The sequence below is a fragment of the Hylobates moloch genome, unplaced genomic scaffold (assembly GCF_009828535.3).
Source record: "Hylobates moloch isolate HMO894 unplaced genomic scaffold, HMol_V3 SCAFFOLD_18, whole genome shotgun sequence".
Lineage (NCBI taxonomy): Eukaryota > Metazoa > Chordata > Mammalia > Primates > Hylobatidae > Hylobates > Hylobates moloch.
The window spans coordinates 62,157,198-62,180,973 of record NW_026652293.1 but is presented as its reverse complement, the minus strand read 5'-3'; the positions used below and the strand labels follow the sequence as shown (position 1 = coordinate 62,180,973).

The window sequence follows — 23,776 nt, the reverse complement described above, 5'->3', positions numbered from 1 at the left end:
TTTCCTGACTTTTTAATGATGGCCATTCTAACTGGTGTGAGATGGTATCTGATTGTGGTTTTGATTTGCATTTCTCTGATGGCCAGTGATGATGAGCATTTTTTCATGTGTTTTTTGGCTGCATAAATGTCTTCTTTTGAGAAGTGTCTGTTCATGTCCTTTGCCCGCTTTTTGATGGGGTTGTTTGTGTTTTTCTTGTAAATTTGTTTGAGTTCATTGTAGATTCTGGATATTAGCCCTTTGTCAGATGAGTAGGTTGCAAAAATTTTCTCCCATTCTGTAGGTTGCCTGTTCACTCTGATGGTAGTTTCTTTTGCTGTGCAGAAGCTCTTTAGTTTAATTAGATCCCATTTGTCAATTTTGGCTTTTGTTGCCTTTGCTTTTGGTGTTTTAGACATGAAGTCCTTGCCCACGCCTATGTCCTGAATGGTTTTGCTGAGGTTTTCTTGTAGGATTTTAATGGTTTTAGGTCTAACATTTAAGTCTTTAATCCATCTTGAATTAATTTTTGTACAAGGTGTAAGGAAGGGATCCAGTTTCAGCTTTCTACATATGGCTAGCCACTTTTCCCAGCACCATTTATTAAATAGGGAATCCTTTCCCCATTTCTTGTTTTTGTCAGGTTTGTCAAAGATCAGATAGTTGTAGATATGTGGCATTATTTCTGAGGGCTCTGTTCTGTTCCATTGATCTATGTCTCTGTTGTGGTACCAGTACCATGCTGTTTTGGTTACTGTAGCCTTGTAGTATAGTTTGAAGTCAGGTAGCGTGATGCCTCCAGCTTTGTTCTTTTGGCTTAGGATTGACTCGGTGATGTGGGCTGTTTTTTGGTCCCATATGAACTTTAAAGTAGTTTTTTCCAATTCTGTGAAGAAAGTCATTGGTAGCTTGATGGGGATGGCATTGAATCTATAAATTACCTTGGGCAGTATGGCCATTTTCATGATATTGATTCTTCCAACCCATGAGCATGGAATGTTCTTCCATTTGTTTGTATCCTCTTTTATTTCACTGAGCAGTGGTTTGTAGTTCTCCTTGAAGAGGTCCTTCACATCCCTTGTAAGTTGGATTCCTAGGTATTTTATTCTCTTTGAAGCAATTGTGAATGGGAGTTCACTCATGATTTGGCTCCCTGTTTGTCTGTGATTGGTGTACAAGAATGCTTGTGATTTTTGTACATTGATTTTGTATCCTGAGACTTTGCTGAAGTTGCTAATCAGCTTAAGGAGATTCTGGGCTGAGATGATGGGGTTTTCTAGATATACAATCATGTCATCTGCAAACAGGGACAATTTGACTTCCTGTTTTCCTAATTGAATACCCTTTATTTCCTTCTCCTGCCTGATTGCCCTGGCCAGAACTTCCAGCACTATGTTGAATAGGAGTGGTGAGAGAGGGCATCCCTGTCTTGTGCCAGTTTTCAAAGGGAATGCATCCAGTTTTTGCCCATTCAGTATGATATTGGCTGTGGGTTTGTCATGGATAGCTCTTATTATTTTGAGATACGTCCCATCAATACCTAATTTATTGAGAGTTTTTAGCATGAAAGGTTGTTGAATTTTGTCAAAGGCCTTTTCTGCATCTATTGAGATAATCATGTGGTTTTTGTCTTTGGTTCTGTTTATATGCTGGATTACATTTATTGATTTGCATATGTTGAACCAGCCTTGCATCCCAGGGATGAAGCCCACTTGATCATGGTGTATAAGCTTTTTGATGTGCTGCTGGATTCGGTTTGCCAGTATTTTATTGAGGATTTTTGCATCAATGTTCATCAAGGATATTGGTCTGAAATTCTCTTTTTTGGTTATGTCTCTGCCAGGCTTTGGCATCAGGATGATACTGGCTTCATAAAATGTGTTAGGGAGGATTCCCTCTTTTTCTGTCGATTGGAATAGTTTCAGAAGGAATGGTACCAGTTCCTCCTTGTACCTCTGGTAGAATTCAGCTGTGAATCCATCAGGTCCTGGACTCTTTTTGGTTGGTAAGCTATTGATTATTGCCACAATTTCAGAGCCTGTTATTGGTCTATTCAGAGATTCAACTTATTCCTGGTTTAGTCTTGGGAGGGTGTATTTGTCAAGGAATTTATCCATTTCTTCTAGATTTTCTAGTTTATTTGCATAGAGGTGTTTGTAGTATTCTCTGATGGTAGATTGTATTTCTGTGGGATCGGTGGTGATATCCCCTTTTTCATTTTTTATTGCATCTATTTGATTCTTCTCTCTTTTCTTCTTTATTAGTCTTGCCAGCAGTCTATCAATTTTGTTGATCTTTTCAAAAAACCAGTTCCTGGATTCATTAATTTTTTGAAGGGTTTTTTGTATCTCTATTTCCTTCAGTTCTGCTCTGATTTTAGTTATTTCTAGCCTTCTGTTAGCTTTTGAATGTGTTTGCTCTTGCTTTTCTAGTTCTTTTAATTGTGATGTTAGGGTGTCAATTTTGGATCTTTCCTGCTTTCTCTTGTGGGCATTTAGTGCTATAAATTTCCCTCTACACACTGCTTTGAATGTGTCGCAGAGATTCTGGTATGTTGTGTCTTTGTTCTCGTTGGTTTCAAAGAACACCTTTATTTCTGCCTTCATTTCGTTATGTACCCAGTAGTCATTCAGGAGCAGGTTGTTCAGTTTCCATGTAGTTGAGTGGTTTTGAGTGAGTTTCTTAATCCTGAGTTCTAGTTTGATTGCACTGTGGTCTGAGAGACAGTTTGTTATAATTTCTGTTCTTTCACATTTGCTGAGGAGAGCTTTACTGCCAACTATGTGGTCAATTTTGGAATAGGTGTGGTGTGGTGCTGAAAAAAATGTATATTCTGTTGATTTGGGGTGGAGAGTTCTGTAGATGTCTATTAGGTCCACTTTGTGCAGAGCTGAGTTCAATTCCTGTATATCCTTATTAACTTTCTGTCTCGTTGATCTGTCTAATGTTGACAGTGGGGTGTTAAAATCTCTCATTATTATTGTGTGGGAGTTTAAGTCCCTTTGTAGGTCACTCAGGGCTTGCTTTATGAATCTGGGTGCTCCTGTGTTGGGTGCATATATATTTAGGATAGTTAGCTCTTCTTGTTGAATTGATCCCTTTACCATTATGTAATGGCCTTCTTGTCTCTTTTGATCTTTATTAGTTTAAAGTCTATTTTATCAGAGACTAGGATTGCAACCCCTGCCTTAGAAAGGCAATTTTAAAGATGAGCAGTTGGATGATACTGGAAGAGCAAAGTTCAGAGCATCCTTAGTATCTGCTGAAGTCATTTTTATTAAGGCTTGAATTCTAGATCTTTGTGATTTTTCTGGAACAGTATTTTTCAAATTGTAGGGGTGACCAAAATTTAGTGGTTCTTGATCAGCATTTAAAAAAAGAAGAAATAGAATACATCTCATATGTTTAGTAAATTTTGTTTGTTTTTCTTGAATTGTATATGGGTGTATCTTGATGTAAAATGTATTATACTGTGAATAACTATTTGCTGTGTATATTACTGTTAATAACAGTAAAATAAAATGCTGAAAGTACTCTGTTTTAGAAGAAGGAATATATCTCATCAACTGGAACTTGCACATCTTGCCTGTAGGTCCTTGGGAGCTTTTGAGATAGTTGTTTTCAGACAACTACTAACCTTTATATACATTGTTCTGTTTTAAATAAATAAATGCGTATATATATATTGTATATATATGTATATTTTTCCCCTCTAAAAAATTTCAGTTTAAATTACATTTAAACCTTTTAACGTACTACTCATATTTTAACAGACTAGATTAAATAACACAGCCCCAAATAGAGAAATTCAGAGAGTCCCTAGAAATTAGGATATATAAAACAAAGAGGTGTGTCAACTTGAAGAACTCTTTCCCCACTTAGAAACCTGCTAATTACTGTTAAGTCAGCCTTTAAAGGCACACCAGTCGAGGATCTGGAGTTGTAGTGCTTTCAAGAAAAAGAAAATTACTGAGCAGATGATAGTTCAGTGGAGCAAAAAGCCTCACTTAACCTGGGCTTGGTTTGATATTTTTGCTTGTACATTATCTATGCCTTTTACTTCACCCGTCTACCTTTCTTTAAGTAAAGAGCAAAGCTCAACTTAATAAAATTTCCAGGGCTGTTAACACATTTATAGAGGTTTACTACCAATACTTAAGACGTATGCTAATTTAGTTTTGGCACTTAATAGAGAATGTAACTCTTTGTCTCCATATAATAAGTAATTTATCATTCCTTTAAGGAGCTCTTATTTGAAAATTATGTGCTTTTGGAGGAACATTGTTTTCCTTGAAATGTTTTATATAGTTAGTGAGTTTGTTATTTGTGTTACTTTATCGGTAAAATTATACATGTTGCTAAATATTTCTTTTTTGTTTGTTTTGAGACAGAGTCTTGCTCTGTTGCCCAGGCTGGAGTGCAGTGGCACGATCTGGGCTCAGTGCAACCTCTGCCTCCCAGGTTCAAGTAATCCTGCCTCAGCCTCCTGAGTAGCTAGGATTACAGGTGCAGGCCACTGTGCCCAGATAATTTTGTTTTCTATTTTTGGTAGAGACAGGGTTTCATCATGTTGGCCAGGCTGGTCTTGAACTCCTGACCTCATGATCCATCCACCTCAGCCCCCCAAAGTGCTGGGATTACAGGCGTGAGCCACCCTGCCTGGCCTCTTTGTTGTTGTTTCTGCTTATTTATTTTTTAATATGGAGTCTTGCTCTCTTGACCAGGTGGGAGTGATGTGATCATGGTTTACTGCAGCTTCAATCTCCTGGGCTCAAGTGGTTCTCCTGTGCCTCAGTCACCCTAGTAGCTGGAAAGTGCACCGCCAAGCCTGGCTATTTTTTTTTTTTTTTTTAGAGAGAGGGTCTCACTATGTTGCCCAGGCTGGCCCCAAGCAATCCTCCCGGGGTGGCCTCCCAAAATATTGGGATTTATAAGCATGAGCCACCGTGCCTGGCCTAAATATGTCTTATAGGAAATAAGCTATCTGGTCTGTTTGTAACAAAAAATTAAGGAATATTAAATGTCTCAAATACACTTTTTGCCTTTAGATATATTTCTTTTTTCTTTTCTTTTTTTGAGATGGAGTCTAGCTCTGTTGCCCAGGCTGGAGTGCAGTGGCACGATGTTGGCTCACTGGAACCTCCACCTCCCAAGTTCAAGCAATTCTCCTGCTTCAGCCTCCCAAGTAGCTGGGACTACAGGCACGTGCCACCACACCCAGCTAATTTTTTGTAGTTTTAAAGTAGAGATGGAGTTTCACCATGTTAGCCAGGATGGTCTCGATCTCCTGACCTCGTGATCCACCCACCTCGGCCTCCCAAAGTGCTGGGATTACAGGTGTTAGATATATTTCTAAAGTTGGTTGTCAGAGTTAAATAGATCTGTTGTTTTTGGTGTTGATAATTTTGGAATATTCAAAAGTATTTGTTGTGAATTAGTCCTTTCTGAGTGTGCCAATTACTTTTTTTTGATAAAGCGTGTGGTAATAAAGATTTATACTATAAGATTAATCACCCACCTCATTTTTTCCTTTAGTTGATGACCAGCTGACCATTAACATAGATGAAGGTGGATGGGCTTGTCTGGTGTGCAAAGAGAAGCTCATTATTTGGAAGATTGCTCTGTCACCTATTACTAAGGTAATGGCTCTTTAGAGAGCTGGAATAAGATAGAGGAGAGGAATGCCAATTGACTTTTAATTTTTACCCTAATTTTTTTACATTTGGAAGATAGTCAATATGAAACTACTTAGGCATTAAGAGTTTGCATTTTCATAGTGATGTGAAATAATGAGCATGCGTACACATTTGTATATTGGAAAAAAAGTTTCCCCCTTTTAAAGATCTGTGTTTACATTTAATAAAATTAGAGTCATTGAAATTTTCAATGAATATAATGCTAATCCGTCTGCCTAATGAAGTATCAGGCTAAACGCTATCCACATAAGCAAATGAACTTGAGTTTGCATATTTCTGAGAAGATAGAACTATGTTTTGTTGAACCTACTGAATGATGCTTAATACAATAAGAAAATATGATACCAATTGCTAGTTAAACTTTTCACTTGTCCACTTCCAACAGTGGGTTATCATTTGCATATCTAGTAACTTATCCTCAGCAACCTTTTTCTGTTTGTTACAGCTTAGATACACTAGTCTCTTCCGCCAGTCATTACTTCTTTGGCCATGTTCTGTTGGAACTCAGGGCTCCTGCTTACCTCAACTCTTCACTTCTGCTGAACTCTGTGTTATTGCTGCCTAGAAAAGGGTGTATGTGATTAGGAGTAATAGGTGAAGGAGAATTCCTGGGGGACATACTGAGTTAGCTGAGGGATCCTGATATTTGGCTGAGAGTCTAAGAAATGTTTCCTAGGTAACTTGGTATAATTAGTCTTTGGTCATGCTAATTTTAAATGTCAGATGAACAAATCAAGAGTAGATTGGGAAAGTTCCATAGGAAGCCTAAGCACTTGTCTTAACCTTACTTAGCCTTCTCTTAACTGGACTTTCCTAGCCTGGGAAGAGGTTAGGATAGTTCTTCTTCAGAGTTTGGTCTAGCTTTACATTTTCATGATTCAATATCTCTTAAGATACTTTGTTTTAAAATTACTGAAAGCCTGATTAAAAGGAGATGTGAGAAGAAAGAATATTTGTAGAATGGTGTTTCCAGCAGTGAGTCAGCATCTAAAATATGCAGAGAAGGGAAATCAGATGCATCTTCAAAATATTGGATTTGATGTGAAAGATTTTCTGTTTGGGTTTGTTCTACAGTTATCGATTTGCAAAGAACTTCAGCTGCCACCTAGTGATTTCCACTGGAGTGCCGACTTAGTGGCTCTTTCTTACACTGCTCCCTCAGGTGAAGCACATTCTACTCAGGTAGGTGACTTAAAAGCTTATTTAAATAAACTTTACAATAAGGACATCCTAAAGTTAGAGGAATCATCCTCTTTGATTTTGAGACATAACTATAAAGCTATAGAAACCAAGACATTGTGGTATTGGCAAAGAGAGCTGCACACATAGGTCAGTGTAACAGAATAGAGAACACAGTTCTACATCCACATAAAGGCACCCATTTGATCTTTGACGAAGGTGCAAAAGCAATTCAGAAAGGATGGTTTTTTACGATGATTTTTCTCTGTATCAATGCATAGTGTAGGAACATTTGTAATTTTAAAATTACAAATGACCAATTTGTATTGTATTGTAATGAATTTTCCCTTAAACCTCATACCTTGTTACAAAGATGAATTTGAAATGGGTCATAGATCTAAACGTAAAACAGTAAAACTTTCAGAAGAAAACAGGAGAAAATCATCATGACCTGAGATTAGACAGAGTTCTTGGAAAGCACCAAAAGCATGATCCATAAAAGAAAAGTTTGATAAAATTAATAATAAAATTAAAGTAAAATAAAAATTTAAAGCGTTACTTTGCCAAAGACCAGAAAATGAAGAGGTAAGTTACAGAGTGAGAGAAGACATTTGCAAATCATGTATCCAGCAAAGGACTTGTATCCAGAATATTTTTTAAAATTCTAAAAACTTGATAAGAAAACAATGCAGTTTAAAAATAGGGGCTAGGACTTGAACAGACACTTTGTGAGGATATAAGGATGGCAAATAAGCACATGAAGAGATGTTCAGCATCGTTAGCCATTAGAAAAATGCAAACCAAAACACTGGTGAGTTCTTATTTCTGATTTTTCTTGATCAAATAGTAAATTGTCCTGTTTCTTTATATCAGTACCATCAGATTCCTGGTTTTTGGGTTCCTCTTTTATTGTGATTGCTGATTGTTGTGATCTTGTTTTGAGGCTGTTGCTGTCATGGTTGCCACCAGAGAAGGATCCATCCGCTATTGGCCAAGCCTTGCTGGTGAAGATACCTACACAGAGACTTTTGTAGATTCGGGAGGTGATAAGACTTACAGTTTCCTAACAGCAGTGCAGGTATACCATGGATATTCCTTTATATTTATTGGAAAGCTGGGATTTGGCTTGGAAATAACTTTTTATTTTTTTAAATAGAGGCGGGATCTCCTTATGTTGCCCAGGCAATTCTCAAACTCCTGGGCTCAAGCAATAACTCCTGCTTTGGCTTCCCAAAGTACTGGGATTACAAGCATGAGCCACTGCACCCAGCCGTGGAAATGAGATTTGATGACTAAAAATGTGGAGTTTTAAAGAGACTAAGAGGCCAGGGAGGGATCAAAAAGAGACAAGGAAGAGAAGAATGTAAGGATCTATGATTTGAACAGTTAGACAAGGGAGGCTCTTCTCACAGGACTCCAAAATATCAATGTCAGATAGTAGCTTGTGATATGAATTTCTTTTAGAAACATTTTATAAGAGTGGCTTAAAAACTGTCAGACACTATAAAGAATGGCTTGCATTATCTTCTTTGTAGGTTCACAAAGAAACAAAATCTGGCTGAGCATGGTGGCTCATGCCTGTAATCTCACCACTTTTGAGTGGCTGAAGCGGAAGGATTGTTTGAGGCCAAGAGTTCAAGACTAGCCTGCGCCACATAGCAAAACTTCGTCTCTACAAAAAAATTTAAAAATTATCTGGGCATAGTGGTGTGTGCCTGTAGTCCCAGCTGCTCAGGAGGCTGAGGCAAGAGGATCTCTTGAGCCCAGGAGATTGAGGCTGCGGTGAACTATGATCTCACCACTGCACTTCAGCCTGGATGACAGAGCGAGACCCTGTCTCTAAAACAATAAAATAGCAAACAAAAAATATAAATAAATAAAATCTGTTAACCTAATTTGTTGAATCTGAAATATGATGAACTTGTAGTTTAAAAATCAGAATTTAAAAAATATGAAATTTTTTTCTGCCACAAAAGTTTTTTTGTTTTTTTTTTCTTTTTTTGAGACACAGTTTTACTCTGTCACCCAGGCTGGAGTGCAGTGGTGCAATCTCAGCTCACTGCAACCTCTGCCTCCTGGGTTCAAGCAATTCTTGTGCCTCAGCCTCCCAAGTGGCTGGGATTACAGGTGCGTACTGCCACGCCCAGCTAATTTTTGTTTTTTTTTTTTTGAGACAGAGTCTCACTCTGTCGCCCAGGCTGGAGTGCAGTGGCGCAATCTCAGCTCACTGCAAGCTCCGCCTCCCGGGTTCACGCCATTCTCCTGCCTCAGCCTCTCCGAGTAGCTGGGACTACAGGCGCCTGCCACCACGCCCGGCTAATTTTTTGTATTTTTAGTAGAGACGGGGTTTCACCGTGGTCTCGATCTCCTGACCTCATGATCCGCCCGCCTCGGCCTCCCAAAGTGCTGGGATTACAAGCGTGAGCCACCGCGCCTGGCCAATTTTTGTATTTTTAATAGAGACTGGGTTTCACCCCGCCTTGGGCTCCTAAAGTGCTGGATTACAGGTGTGAGCCACCATGCCTGGCCAGTTTTTCTTTTTTCTTATGAGAGTTTTTCTATGTAGGATTAATAATATGAACTGAATGGATTCTGAAATATATTACTTTAATAAAATAACAACGTTCTATTTTGTATTCTTTTAGATTTATTTCAATTACGATGATTTTTCTCTGTATCAAAGAATTTTTCGTTTTCTTTATCTTAGCGTTCGATGCTAAACTGAACTAACTTCATAATATTTTTTCACAGGGAGGAAGTTTTATTTTGTCTTCGTCAGGAAGCCAACTAATTCGGTTGATACCGGAGAGCTCAGGAAAGATTCATCAGCATATCCTGCCTCAGGGGCAAGGCGTGCTTTCAGGAATTGGTCGGAAAGTTTCTTCTCTTTTTGGAATTTTATCTCCTAGTAGTGATCTCACAGTAAGTTTATAAAATAACTATTTTGCAAGCTTATTTCTTAGTTAAATCAATAAGTTGAAAGTATCCTCTGAAGTTAGTATTGCCTCCATATGGACAGTAGCTTATGCGAAATAAAACCTTTGGTCTTTTTAGTGAACTATTTTTATTATGGTGAAATGAGATCATACTAACCTTCTCCCATAACTTGTAACACTAAAATCTTTAAATCAGACAGATTAGCTCACAAGTACATTTTTGAACTAAAACTATTATGTAAAATATAAAATGTGTTTCTTAAAGATTAATTTGACTGTTTAGATGTAACCAGAAGCGTGTCTCTACTCCCATGCCTCCAGCTGTCTGTGTGGACGACTGAAATCTAGATCTGTTGGCTGGACTTCTCTGCCCCATACTCTAGCATAGTGAAGGGAAGATGAGGGGAACTAATATTTATGGACCATCTACTCACTGCTCGGTGCTCCATAGTTGTTATATTCATATTGTGTAATCATTGTGACAACCCGTAAGGTAGCGCGCTTTCCCTCCAGTTTACAGATGAGGAAGCACCCTCAGCAAGGCTGAAGGTGTGTAACTGCTGAGTGGCAGAGCTGGGAATCTTACCCAGGTCTGTCTGAATTTAAAGAACATGCCCTTTTTACTGTGCCGTTTGCCTCTTGTTTCAGATAATTATCACCTGCTTCCTTGAATGTTCTTTAAACCTAAACTTAACGTGTTTAAAAACAAATTTATTGTATTCTTTCATCTCTCCTATTGACTACTCACTTAACCCTATAAAACTCATTTCTCTTTTGACCTGTTTTTGTTAAGAGCACCATCACTTTTTCTCAGTGACCCAGGTATAAAACCTTGTTATTTTTTGTGTCTCCCTCTCCTTCTATGGCAAACTAGTTATTTACCAGGTGCTATAGATTTAACTTCTATCCAGTCTCATTTCCATCCCCATCTTTCTGCTTTTGATGTTATGCCCTGACCTATACTCTTGATAAATTTCACCTAAGCTCCTGGTACCTGCTCAGTTTACTTACTGTTGGCCTTTCTGCCCTATCAGTGATGAGTTTTAACACAAAATGATCATGTATATCCAGCTTTAAAAAGCCGGATATACTTCATGATTAAGTATATACTGAAAAGGCAAGATAACACTCCTGTTTATGACTAACTACATACATTCTGCCAAATGCATTCAAACACAATTCTGTGTTCAGAAGCTATTGATAATATCTCCCTTGCTTGCTACACTTACAAATTCACATTCAGGCCGGGCGCGGTGGCTCACGCTTGTAATCCCAGCACTTTGGGAGGCCGAGGCGGGTGGATCACGAGGTCAGGAGATCGAGACCACGGTGAAACCCTGTCTCTACTAAAAAATACAAAAAATTAGCCGGCGTGGTGGCGGGCGCCTATAGTCCCAGCTACTCGGAGAGGCTGAGGCAGGAAAATGGCGTGAACCTGGGAGGCGGAGCTTGCAGTGAGCTGAGATTGCGCCACTGCACTCCAGCTTGGGCGACAGAGTGAGACTCTATCTCAAAAAAAAAAACAAAAAACAAAAAAACAAATTCACATTCAACACACTCAGCTATATGTCCCTGATTTTTCATTATTTTTTATTTTTATTTATTTTTAAAAATAGAAACAGGGTCTCACCATTTTGCCCAGGCTGATCTCAAGCTCCTGAGCTCAAGTGAGCCTCCCTCCTTGGTATCCCAAAGTGTTGGAATTACAAGCATGAGCCACCACGCCTGACCTCATTGTTTTTCAAAAAATCCTTATTTTTGTTTCTTTTCTACTTGTCATCTACATTCCAATGTAACAGGATGACTTCTTGTTCTCTAAAGATGCTGTAACTTTCCCACCTTTCAGCTCTGCTCCACTTGGGCCTTCCACCTGTATCCTTCTTCCTATAGAGTCCAACCTTGCCCTCAAGCTCTATTTCGGGATCACTCCTTTCTGTTTTCTTTTGTGTTTGTTTTGGAGATGGAATCTCACTCTGTCGCCAGGCTTGAGTGCAATGGTGCGATCTGGGCTCACTGCAGCCTCTGCCTCCTGAGTTCAAGTGATTCTCCTGCCTCAGTCTCCCGAGTAGCTGGGACTGCAGGTGTGTGCCACCACACCCGGCTACTTTTTTGTATTTTAGTGGAGATGGAGTTTCACCATGTTGCCCATGGTGGTCTTGAACTCCTGAGCTCAGGCAATCCACCTGCCTCGGCCTCCCAAACTGCTAGGATTGCAGGGGTAAGACACCACACCCGCCTCAGGATCACTCCTTTCTTTAAATCCCAAATGAAGAATTCTGCTAGGATTACTAATCACATATGTGAAATTTGACTTTTAAAACAATAGTTCCTTAACATTAGAAGTTAATCTATGAATTTGATTTCCTTTTCTTTTCTGAATAGCTTTCAAGTGTTCTTTGGGATAGAGAGAGATCAAGCTTTTATAGCCTGACGAGTTCAAACATCAGTAAATGGGAATTAGATGATTCTTCAGAAAAACATGCATACAGTTGGGATATAAATAGAGCCCTGAGGGAAAACATTACCGATGCTATTTGGGTAAGAAACAATAATATTCATCTCTGTAATTCATGTTTATGGTTGTATGATAATGCTGGTTCCCTTAATTGTTTTGTTTATTTCAACACATTTTAGTGTAATAAACAACATAGTGTATAGTTGTCAGATTAAGTGGAAATGGGGTAGTCAATCTCCAGAAATATTGGAATGCATTGGTTTACTTGCTGAGCGATTTTTTTTTTAATGTATACATTATTCAACAACTGAGTTATGGGTGAAGCACTTCACTAGGTGCTAGGGATATAAAGGTGAAAATAAATCATTCCTGCACTCGAGAAGCTTACATTATTGATATTTTCATGTAGGGATCTGAAAGTAACTATGAAGCTATTAAAGAAGGAGTCAACATTCGATATTTGGACTTGAAGCAAAACTGGTAAGCAATTAATTTGTCATAAAGAACATAGAGAAGAGTTTGGAAAAAATAAGTTGATGTTTATAATAAAATGATGAGCAATCTCACTGTCTGCTCTTTCTTTGGAGACAGGGTCTCACTCTATCACCCAGGCTGGAATACAGTGGCGCCGTGATAGCTCACTGCAGCCATGACCTCCTGGGCTGAAGTGATCCTTCTGCCTCAGCCTTCCAATAGCTGGTACTGCAAGCATGCGCCACCACACCTGGCTGATTTTTAAAATTTTTTTGTAGAGATAGGGTCTTACCATGTTGCCCAGGTTGGTCTTGAACTCCTGGGCTCAAGCAACCCTCTTGCCTCAGCATCCCAAAGTATTGGAATTACGGGTGTGAGCCACTGTGCCCAGCCTGTTCTTTTAGTGCTGATCTTCTCATGCTATCTATTAAGCCTTACTGAATGGTCTTGCTGTTGTTTATCGAGTGATGTTAGTTCATTTGGGGAATTGAGGCATTTTTCAGCCTTAAATAGTATATTCTTACCTTGGTGTCTCATTCGTTAGAGACAAAGCTTTTCTGCTCTTACAGCTAGAGCTTCTCTTCTTCACTGCCAAGAGATGCCTGAGACCCTGTCATTGCCCACTGCTGTGGCTGCCCCATGCTGTGATCTTTCTCTCATTGGAGGTATCAGGCACATGTTTCCCACCCTCTTTCTGTTGCTCAAGGAGCTTTAGGCCTATGTTTGTGGCTGTGCTGAGTTAAGGACGGGATAAGGCTTTGTCTTGGTAGTACAAATTACAGCTTAATTATAGTTCATACTCAGAGTAAATTTCCTCTTAGAAACAGTGCTCTAAGTGGTGCATAGGATCCTAGGTTAGTCTGATAAAGCTAATTATCCCGTGTTACTATTTAACTTTAATGCTCAAGGTCACATGGAACTTAAAAACCATTTGTAACATTGCTCATAGTGAATCCAAATATATAACTAGTAATCCTTCAGAAGACAACTTCTCAGAAGTTAAAGACTATTTTTTATGAGTTTTAGAGTAATTTTTACTGTTCTTGTTACATGTTTTGGGTTAATAGAACAAATTCTACTTGTTCCTTGGAGGGATATTGCAGTTGTACCACTTTGTGTAATGTTTCTGTCTCTTGGGCTGTTTAGACTATTATTAGTAGGCTCCTTTACAGTCTCTGAAAACCTTATAAAAGCTATCAAAGAGGTAAAAGTAATAGTACTTGTTTAATTTCTGTAAGTGTTTTAATTAAATACAGTTTAACTATTTTTGTCTTTACCAGACTTTTGGAAATGTAGGACTACTGCTAGGACAGCTCACTATAGGCATATAATACAGACATTTTTCTTTTTTCTTTTTATTTTTTTTGAGACTGAGTCTCACTCTGTCACCCAGGCTGGAGTGCAGTGGCATGGTCTTGGTTCACTGCAATCTTTGCCTCCCGGTTCAAGTGATTCTCCCACCTCGGCCTCCCAAGTAGCTGGGACTACAGGTGGGTGCCACCACTCCCGGCTAGTTTTTGTATTTTTAGTAGAGACGAGTTTTCACTCTATTGGCCAGGCTGGTCTTGAACTCCTGACCTCATGATCTGCCCACCTCAGCCTCCCAAAGTACTGGGATTACAGGCGTGAGCCACCGCGCCTGGCCATGCAGACATTTTTCACATGGTTTTCTGAATTGGAGGCATGAGGTTGAGAATGAGAAGCATGCTTAGGAATTGCTATGCAGGGTCCACCCAGGGCTCCTCTCCCCCATTTTGTTGTCATGCTGACCAGCAGGGTCCCTGTGAGGGGCAGCCCTTATCCTCCTTGACCTTCCTCTCCACCTTTACTCAAAATGATCCAGTTAGTACTCTATTATGTTCTTGAGGCCTCATGATCAGAACTGTACAGAGAATTTCTCATATGGGTCCGTTTATTTATTTTAAGAATAGTGTCTGTCTTCCTCATAGTCATTCATACCTACTGATTTGTTGTCCATTTGGGCAGAGCTACAATCTGGGCTTATAATTTCAGTGAGTAGCTGGGCTGGGTGGCTCACGCATATAATCCCAGCACTTTGGAAAGCCAAGACAGGGGGATTGCTTGAAGCTAGCAGTTCAAGATCACCTGGGCAACAAAACGAGACCCTGTCTCCACGCAAATAAAAATAAAAAATTAGCTGGGCATGATGTTGTGCACCATAGTCCCAGCTATTCAGGAGGCTGAGGCGAGAGGATCACTTGAGCCCAGGAGATTGGGGCTGCAATGAGCTATGATCCCAGCACTGCGCTCTACCCTGGGCAACAGAGAAAGACCTTTTTTCTAAGACAAATAAAACAAAAATAAATAAATTATTTTACTAGATGATTACTAATACAAAGTTTAGATATCTTCATGTTAGATATAAAGTTTGGAATTTTTTTTAACCTTAACTTCATTACTTTGGATATACTCACATAAAAACTTAACTGGTAAAGCAGGAGGATCACTTGAGGCCAAGAATTCTAGGCCAGCCTGGCATTGTAGAGAGAGAGACACTGCCAACATGTTACAAGTTTGGGCCAATATTCTTTTTTTTAAAGTTGATTTTTTAAAAATTTTTATTTCAGTGGTTTTTGGGGTACAGGTGGTTTTTGGTTACATGGGTAAGTTCTTTAGTGGTGATTCTGAAATTTTAGTGCACCTGTCACCTGAGCAATGTACACTGTACCCAGTATGTGGTCTTTTATCCCTTACCCTCCTCCCACCCTTCCCCTTCAAGTCCCCAAAGTCCATTATCATTCTTATGTCTTTGTGTCCTCATAGCTTAGCTCCCACTTATAAGTAAGAACATACGATATTTGGTTTTCCATTCCTGAGTTACTTCACTTAGAATAATGTGGACCAATATTCTTGAATTCCTTTCAAGAGTCCAAGCAGAAGTAATAAAGTTTGGGGAGCTGGGGGAAGAGAACCGTGAAGAAGGAAAATGAGAGCCGTGCTAGGATTCCTTGCTTTGAAGTGTCATGTCATTTAGTTACTTGCTTGGTTTCTTATTTTTAGTTGTCAGTAGAGGGTGCTTTGCCACCCTTTTAATATTTTTGAGACTTGAATGAAAGTTGCTAGTAATAGGACCGGGCACAGTGGCTCACGCCTGTAATCCCAGCACTTTGGGAGGCTGAGGTGGGCGGATCACCTGAGGTCAGGCCTTTGAGACTAGCCTGACCAACATGGAGAAACCCTGTCTCTACTAAAAATACAAAAATTAGCCAGGTGTAGTGGTGCATGCCTGTAATCCCAGCCACTCAGGAGGCTGAGGCAGGAGAATTGCTTGAACCCAGGAGGCGGAGGTTGCAGTGAGCCGAGATCACGCCCCTGCACTGCAGCCTGGGCAACAAGAGCGAAACTCTGCCTCAAAAAAAAAAAAAAAAAAGTCTCTAGTAATAGTATTAGATGTTTTAGAAGAGCTAAAATAGGAACCATTTAACTTATTGGGAGCAACAAGTTTGCTAGACTTAAGGGACAAATAAGCTTTAAGATGCAAAATGGTTTGTTTTTATGTATATAGCAGTTTGAAATTTCTATAACCAGTGGTTAAAAAGCATTTTAAATATATATGTATATTTTTAAACATTAGAGACAGGGTTGCCCTGTTTGGTCTTGAACTACTGGGCTCAAGCGATCTTCCTGCTTCAGCCTCTCCCAAAGTGCTTGGATTAAACACATAAGCCACTATGCCTGGCCTAAAATTATTTTAATTTTTTTTTTGAGTTCGAGTCTCACACTGTTGCCCAGGCTGGAGTGCAGTGGTATGATCTTGGCTCACTGCAACTTCTGCATCCCAGGTTCAAGTGATTCTCATGCCTCAGCTTCCTGAGTAGCTGAGATTACAGGCACACGCCACCATGCTGGGCTAACTTTTGTATTTTAGTAGAGACGGGATTTTGCCATGTTGGCCAGGCTGGTCTTGAATTCCTGACCTCAAGTGATATGCCCACCTCGGCCTCCCAAAGTGCTGGGGTTACAGGTGTGAACCGCCACACCTGGCCTTTTAAATTTATTTTAGAGATATATGGTCTCACAGTGTTGTCCAGGCTGGTCTTGAACTCTTGGGCACAAGTGATCCTCCTATCTCAGCCTCCCAAAGTGTTGGGATTACAGGTGTGAGCCATCGTGCCTGGAGGTAAAATTTTTTAAAAAATGTTTTTCCTCTGGACAAAAGCAAGTAAGTTTTAAATAACCGAGTACATCAGGGATTGGCAAACCTTTTCTGTAAGGGGCCAAAAGTAACTGTTTTAGGCTTTGGTGGCCATGTAGTCTTTATTGCAACTACTCTATTTCACCAATGGTATCATGAAACACCCCTAGAAAATAAATAAATGCGTATGGTTGCCTTCCAACAAAACTTCATTTTAAAAACTGATTTGAGATCAGTTTCACTGGAGGGCTGTACTTTGCCAATCCCTGGATCAGATGGTTTTGATCTTTTTTTAAAGTCAGATTTATTGAGCTATAATTTATAAGTAAAATTTACCCTCTTTAGTTTATAATTCTACAAGTTGTTTTTTTTTTTTCTTTTTTCTTTTTTTTTTTAAGATGGAGTGTCACTCTATCGCCCAGGCTGGAGTGCAGTGGTGTGATCTCAGCTCACTGCAACCTCCACCTCCCGGGTTCAAGAATTCTTCTGCCTCAGCCTCCCAAGTAGCTGGGACAACAGGCATGTGCCACCATGCCTGGCTAATTTTTATAGAGATGGTTTTGCCACGTTGGCCAAGCTGGTCTTGAACTCCTGATCTCAGGTTATCTGCCCACCTTGGCCTCCCAAAGTGCTGGGATTACAGATGTGAGCTACCGCACCTGGCCCTAATTCTACAAATTTTGACAGATACACAGTTTAGTCATTTAACCATAACAATCAATACAGAACAGTTTTATAACCCCCCAAATTCCCTTGTGCTTTCTGTAATCGACCCCTCCATCCTCTAGCCCCTGGAGACCACTGATGTGGTTTCTATCCCTATAGTTTTGCCTTTTGCTTAATGCCATAGAAATGGAACATACAGTGTAAAGCCTTTTGAGTCTGGTTTCTGTCACTTAGCATAATACGTTTCAAATTCATTCAGTAATTTTTTTTTTTTTTTTTTTACTACTGAATAGTATTCTTTTGTATGGATATACCACAGTTTGTTTATCTATTCAGCAGTTGGAAGACATTGGGTTGTTTTCAGTTTTAGGCAATTATGAATAAAGCCACTACGGTCATTTGTACACAGGTTTTTGTGTGAACATAGTTATTGGTTTTTTGTTTTTGTTTTTTAATTTTCTCTTGGATAGGTATCCACGAATGGGATTGCTAGGTTATATGGAAGCATATGTTAAATTTTATAGGAAACTCCTAAGTTGTTTTTTAGAGAGGTTTTACATCTTCCTTTTTTATTGATTAGTGATGGGCTGGTGATTTTGGCAGCAGCATGGCACTCAGCAGACAATCCATGTCTCATCTATTACTCTCTGATAACAATAGAAGATAATGGTTGCCAAATGTCAGATGCAGTTACTGTAGAAGTCACTCAATATAATCCACCTTTTCAGGTAAGATTTATATTGGTTAAATTACAAAGCAATAATATGTTGAGTATTTTCCTAACCATTTCAGGGTCTTATTTATTTACTGACAGAGTTTTGCTCTGTCACCCAGGCTGGAGTGCAGTGGCTCGATCTCAGCTCACTGCAACCTCTGCCTCCCCTTCCGGGTTCAAGTAGTTCTCCTGCCTCAGCCTCCCGAGTAGCTGGGACTGTAGGCACGTGCCACCATGCCCAGCTAATTTTTGTATTTTTAGCAGAGACGGGGTTTCACCATGTTGGCCAGGCTGGTCGTGAACTCCTGACCTCAAGTGATTTCTCCAGCTTGGCCTCCCAAAGTATTGGGATTACAGGTGTGAGCTACCACACGTAGCCCATTTCAGGGTCAAATTTCTTGACAGATTTCATCTGCAGGGCTTGGAAATATTTTAAAATAGCTTGTTTCTAGACAGTGTTGCATTTTCTTTGCCATCTCAGGCTTGTTCTTTTGCTTAGTTTTGGCTAAAGAAAAATGAGAATGGAAGCAACTAGCAGAAAGCAGTTTGTTTCTTCTGCTCTAGGTCTTTGGAGGGATTGTCATGTCGTATTTAAGGAGAAAGAAGATATTGATTAATTGCAGGGTGAAAGTAAGGAAGAAACCAAGCTGGGCATGATGAGTACATGCCTGTAGTCCCAGCTACTCAAAAGGCTGAGGCAGGAAGATCACTTGAGCCCAGGAGTTTGAGGCTGTTGTGTGCCATGTTCACACCTGTGAATAACCACTGCGTTCTAGCTTACGCAACATAAAGAGACCCCATCCTAAAAAAAGAAGAGAAAGAAAAAGGAAGAAAGCTGGTAGGAATTAGGGTTTGGTTTAGAGCCTTGTATATTATAGAAAAATCCCCCTTTTTACCCAAGGCAAGATTATATTTGTAGTCAGCAGTATTATATAGTCATCAAAGTTCTTGTAATCGACTGAAAGACAGGCTTTCTAATTTTAAGTTCATTAATAGCAATTAAACATGTTTAATAACTGATATTCATGAGGGAAAACCTGAACATCTATAAATTCATTTTATTTACTCTTACATAGTATCTAATTCTGTTAAATCCTTGTTTCTTTATTTTTTGAAGAGATAAAGTCTTGCTATGTTGCTTGGACTGGAGTGCAGTGATATTCGCAGGTCCATCAGAGTGCACGGTAGCCTCCAACTCCTGGGCTCAAGCAGTCCTCTCAGTTAGCTGGGATTACAGGTGTGCACCACTGTTCCTGGCATAAATTCTTACTTTTTTTTTTTAATCCTTACTCTTAACATGACTTGTTTAATTGAATCCTGTAAGAAAATCTTTTGATTTGTTCTTTTATGTCAAACAGAAATAAACTTTATCATGTGTTCTGATTATGCAGTGTAGAAAACATGCTCAGTGTTAGAAAAAATTTCAGCCAGGGCAGAAGACTATAAAGAGAATTTGAGGATTAAAATACAATTCTAGAACCTCGCATTTAATGTTTCTGTAAAATTACTTCTTTAATATCAGCTTATCATTTTTAGATATTCTAATTTTATTTAATGAGATTTATTTTTGTTTTTCCCTCTGATTTTATATGTAAACAAATCAACTAAGTTTTCTTGTCATTAGTATCTTGGCAGTAAGGTAAGAACCAAAATGTTTGTTTATCAGGGATCATTTATAAAAAATTGCCAATTCTTAATATAATGAATTTTCGTGCTTTCATTTTCTCCCTTGAATTTGTCATAGGCTTCTAGTTATAGTCACCATCATGGAAATGTTTTCAAAATTTGTTAATTTTGGAAATTAACAAATTAGGCCAGGTGCGGTGGCTCACACCTGTAATCCCAGCACTTTGGGAGGCTGGGGTGGGTGGATCACCTGAGGTCAGGAGTTCAAGACCAGCCTGGCTAACATGGTGAAACCCCGTCTCTACTAAAAATACCAAAAAATTAGCCAGGCGTGGTAGCATGCACCTGTAATCCCAGCTACTCAGGAGGCTGAGGCAGGAGAATCGTTTGAGCCTGGGAGGCGGAGGTTGCAGTGAGCCGAGATTGCACCACTGCACTCCAGACTGGGCAACAGAGTAGGACTCTGTCTCAAAATAAATAAATACATAATAAGCAAATTATAAGCAAGTCAACAAAATATATGTCTAATTGATGTTTATAAACTTACTCTGTCATGTTTTGTTAATCATCTCATGGGTAGTGTTTAGATTTTTACAAAGAGAATTGGTGAATTATTTTATCATTTTTATGAAATAATGTACAAAAATGCATTTAAAAAATCATACAAATATTTTTGTTTTACTTCTTGTAAAATGTAATCTTAAATTTAACTTTCAGTCTGAAGACCTGATTTTGTGTCGGTTGACGGTCCCAAACTTTTCAAACCAGACTGCCTATCTGTATAACGAAAGTGCTGTCTATGTGTGCTCCACGGGAACTGGGAAATTTTCTCTTCCCCAAGAGAAAATTGTCTTTAATGCACAAGGTACAGTAGCAGTTTTAGAAAGCGTGATTGGTGAGCTCATTAGTCATTCTGAGTGCTTTTTTCTCTTTCCCTGAGTGTCACTTCAAGCATGCTGCCTTCAAATGTTACTGAGACATTTCATACCACAACTACAGCAGCTGAAGCCACAACCCTACTAAGAAACCAAAGGGTACTAGAATTTCCAAACTATTATATTTACAGGCAAAGATAGTAATATTTGTTCCAAGAGAAGATGCCAAGAAGCAAAAAACTAATGCCAAGAGAAGTAATTGCTTATTCCTAGTTAGTAAAAGTGACTTATTCTGAGTTGATGCTTTAACTTTTCCACACCCCTGGATAAGTAGATACTTAGCTGAAGGGGTTGGGCAGAGGACAGAGTCCAGGTAGGCAACAGCATGGAACCCAGGTTTTCTAGTCCCAGCACAAGAACCTTGACAGAGGGTGGGTAGGATGTTACTAAGGTGCCAAGCAGGCTTAGACTTTTTTTTTTTTTTTCCAGTCCCCATTGACTGATGTGGTAAGTTAAAGTCAGAATTAAGAGAACTCCACAGGATTGAAAAAGCTCTTCTGAGTTTTGCAGAAGGAATAATTTTCTTTTTTGGCTTACTAGACTGCTCTCTGGCAAGGCTAGTTTTTATTGTCCATAAAGCTGAAAGACACAGAGCCTGCTTCTTCAGATAGCAACCGCTTGTTAACATTTGATTCTGGGATGTAAAGGATGAGTTCGAAGTAGGCATAATGTTGTAAAGGAAAAAATGTGCTTGAGATATCATCAAGATGATTTTCTGCTTAGGGTGGTAGCTTTTACATAGCATTTTGTTGTTATTGTTAGACGTATTTGACTGTTTTTCTTTCTTCTAGGAGATAGTGTTTTAGGTGCTGGTGCCTGTGGTGGTGTTCCTATCATTTTTTCTAGAAACAGTGGACTGGTGTCTATTACTTCAAGGGAAAATGTGTCTATATTGGCAGAAGACCTGGAAGAGTCCTTAGCATCTTCAGTTGCTGGACCAAACAATGAGGTAATGTGATTCTATAAGAATTTGAAGTTTTTATGTTATTTATTTTTTAGAGATAGGGTCTCACGCTGTCACTCAGGCTAGAGTGCAGTGGCACAATCATAGTTCACTGCAGCCTCAAACTCCTGGCCTCAAGCAATCCTCCTGCCTCAGACTTCCCAGTAGGTGCCTGGCTAGTTTTTTTTTTTTTTGGTTTGGTTTGGTTTTTGAGACAGAGTCTTACTCTGTTGCCCAGGCTAGAGTGCGTTGACATAATCATAGCTCACTGCAGCCTCACCTCAACCTCCCGGGATCAAGCAGTCCTCCCCTCTTAACTTCCTAAATAGCTGGGACTACAGACATGTGCCACCTCACCTGGCTAATTTTTTATTTTTTGTAGAGACAGGATCTCCTTATGTTGCCTAGGCTGGTCTCAAACTCCTGGGCTCAAGCATCCTCCTGCCTCGGCCTCCCAAAGTCCTAGGATTACTGGCGTGGAGCCACCATGCCCAGCCTAATTTTTAGTTTTATCAGATTGTTTTATACAAATGATCTCAAAACTGAGACAGTTTTCAAAGACGTAATGATGCAGACATTAGTTCTTTTTATCTTCCTCATCCCCTCTGTCCTCTTTGCCTGAAGCAACTACGTTTAAGCCTTTTAGTGATTTATTCTGGTATTTTTCTCCATATATCTAAGTAATGTACATATATTCCTGTCTCCTGATTCATCTGTTAGTTTTCTACTACAGCAAATGAGGTTTTGGGTTACCTTATACTCCTTCCTCTGCCTTTATCATTCTAACATAAATTTTTTTCACTGTAATGACAATGTGAATATTGTTTATGGTTTGCTGAGCCAAATACTGATTACATTTCCTTTATTATACAACTTCGTGTGACTCTTGGAGTGTATAATGACCTCGTTTTGTATTTTCTCACTTTCCTTTCATACATGACTTACTCTTTTTACACACTCCAGGAGTTCTGTAGAGTGCCCCTCAGTGTAGTTTTTCCCAAAGTCAAGTCTCCAGAAACCTTCCATCTGCACAGCTGTCATCCCGGAACTTCCCTTTTCCATTGTCCTCAAATCCTCAGGACCTGTCCCCTGCACCATGCATAGGTGGCCTCCTCTTCTGTCAGCGGGGCCATTCCCCATTCCTTCTGCTTTCTGTCTTCCTTTATTGTAGTTAGTATCACAGATATTTCCAAGGAACTTGTATTTCTGTTTCTTTTTATTCTGGGATGATTTTTTGAGAGGAATAGCCAGGTAAAAATTACCGATTTTATTCTGTTGTCTTGAAACCTGAAATATCCTATCTATAAGATTTTTATCATTCTTTTACAGAAGACTAAAAATAATTAATACTGTTTGGGGTAATTTCCATTTGAATAGTGTGTGAAATATATAGACTACCTCTGTAATTCAAAATTAAAGTGATTGAGTATAGTTTTAAAGGAAAGTAACTATTTTTTACTTTTTTCTTTTCACAAAAGGATTAATACTTTGGTTATTTTGTAATCGTGTGGTTATTGTAATACTGTTATGCATTCTGAAGCAATTTTATAGTATTCCATTTCTTTAAAATTTTTCTAAATCTTTGTTTAAATTTGTAATCAACCATTATGCTTAGGTAGTATACACTGTGATGAGTCGTGTAAGAGCAAACCTATAAAAAGATTCTGTTAATTATGATGAAATCTCCAAATTATTTTACTTACAACATAATCCCTGAATTACCTGTACCTTTTCTATATGACTTTGGTTGATCATTTGGTGCTATTTATAGTGTTTCAATAAGTATATGAATGAAGCTTGTCCAACCCACAACCCATGGGCTGCATGCGGCCCAGGATGGCTTTGAATGCAGCCCAACACAAATTCGTAAACTTTCTTGAAACATACATTTTTCTTTTAAACTCATCAACTATCATTAATGTTAGTGTATTTTATGTATGGGCCAAGACAATTCTTCCAGTGTGGCCCAAGGAAGCCAAAAGATTGGACACCCCTGGTGCAGACAATGTGGCAAAC

At 39.1% G+C, this 23,776-nt stretch overlaps 1 protein-coding gene across 1 annotated transcript in view; it reads left to right on the top strand.

Annotated features, from left to right (window-relative positions):
* NUP133 (nucleoporin 133) overlaps window positions 1–23,776 on the top strand; it is a 71,964-nt gene that overhangs the window by 4,513 nt on the left and 43,675 nt on the right. The window contains exons 3-11 of the mRNA XM_032137281.2: window positions 5,515–5,618; window positions 6,750–6,857; window positions 7,798–7,932; window positions 9,606–9,776; window positions 12,173–12,328; window positions 12,655–12,725; window positions 18,122–18,269; window positions 20,600–20,747; window positions 21,609–21,766. Of these exons, the coding sequence (XP_031993172.1) occupies window positions 5,515–5,618; window positions 6,750–6,857; window positions 7,798–7,932; window positions 9,606–9,776; window positions 12,173–12,328; window positions 12,655–12,725; window positions 18,122–18,269; window positions 20,600–20,747; window positions 21,609–21,766 (1,199 nt within the window). The remainder of the gene's footprint in view (window positions 1–5,514; window positions 5,619–6,749; window positions 6,858–7,797; window positions 7,933–9,605; window positions 9,777–12,172; window positions 12,329–12,654; window positions 12,726–18,121; window positions 18,270–20,599; window positions 20,748–21,608; window positions 21,767–23,776) is intronic.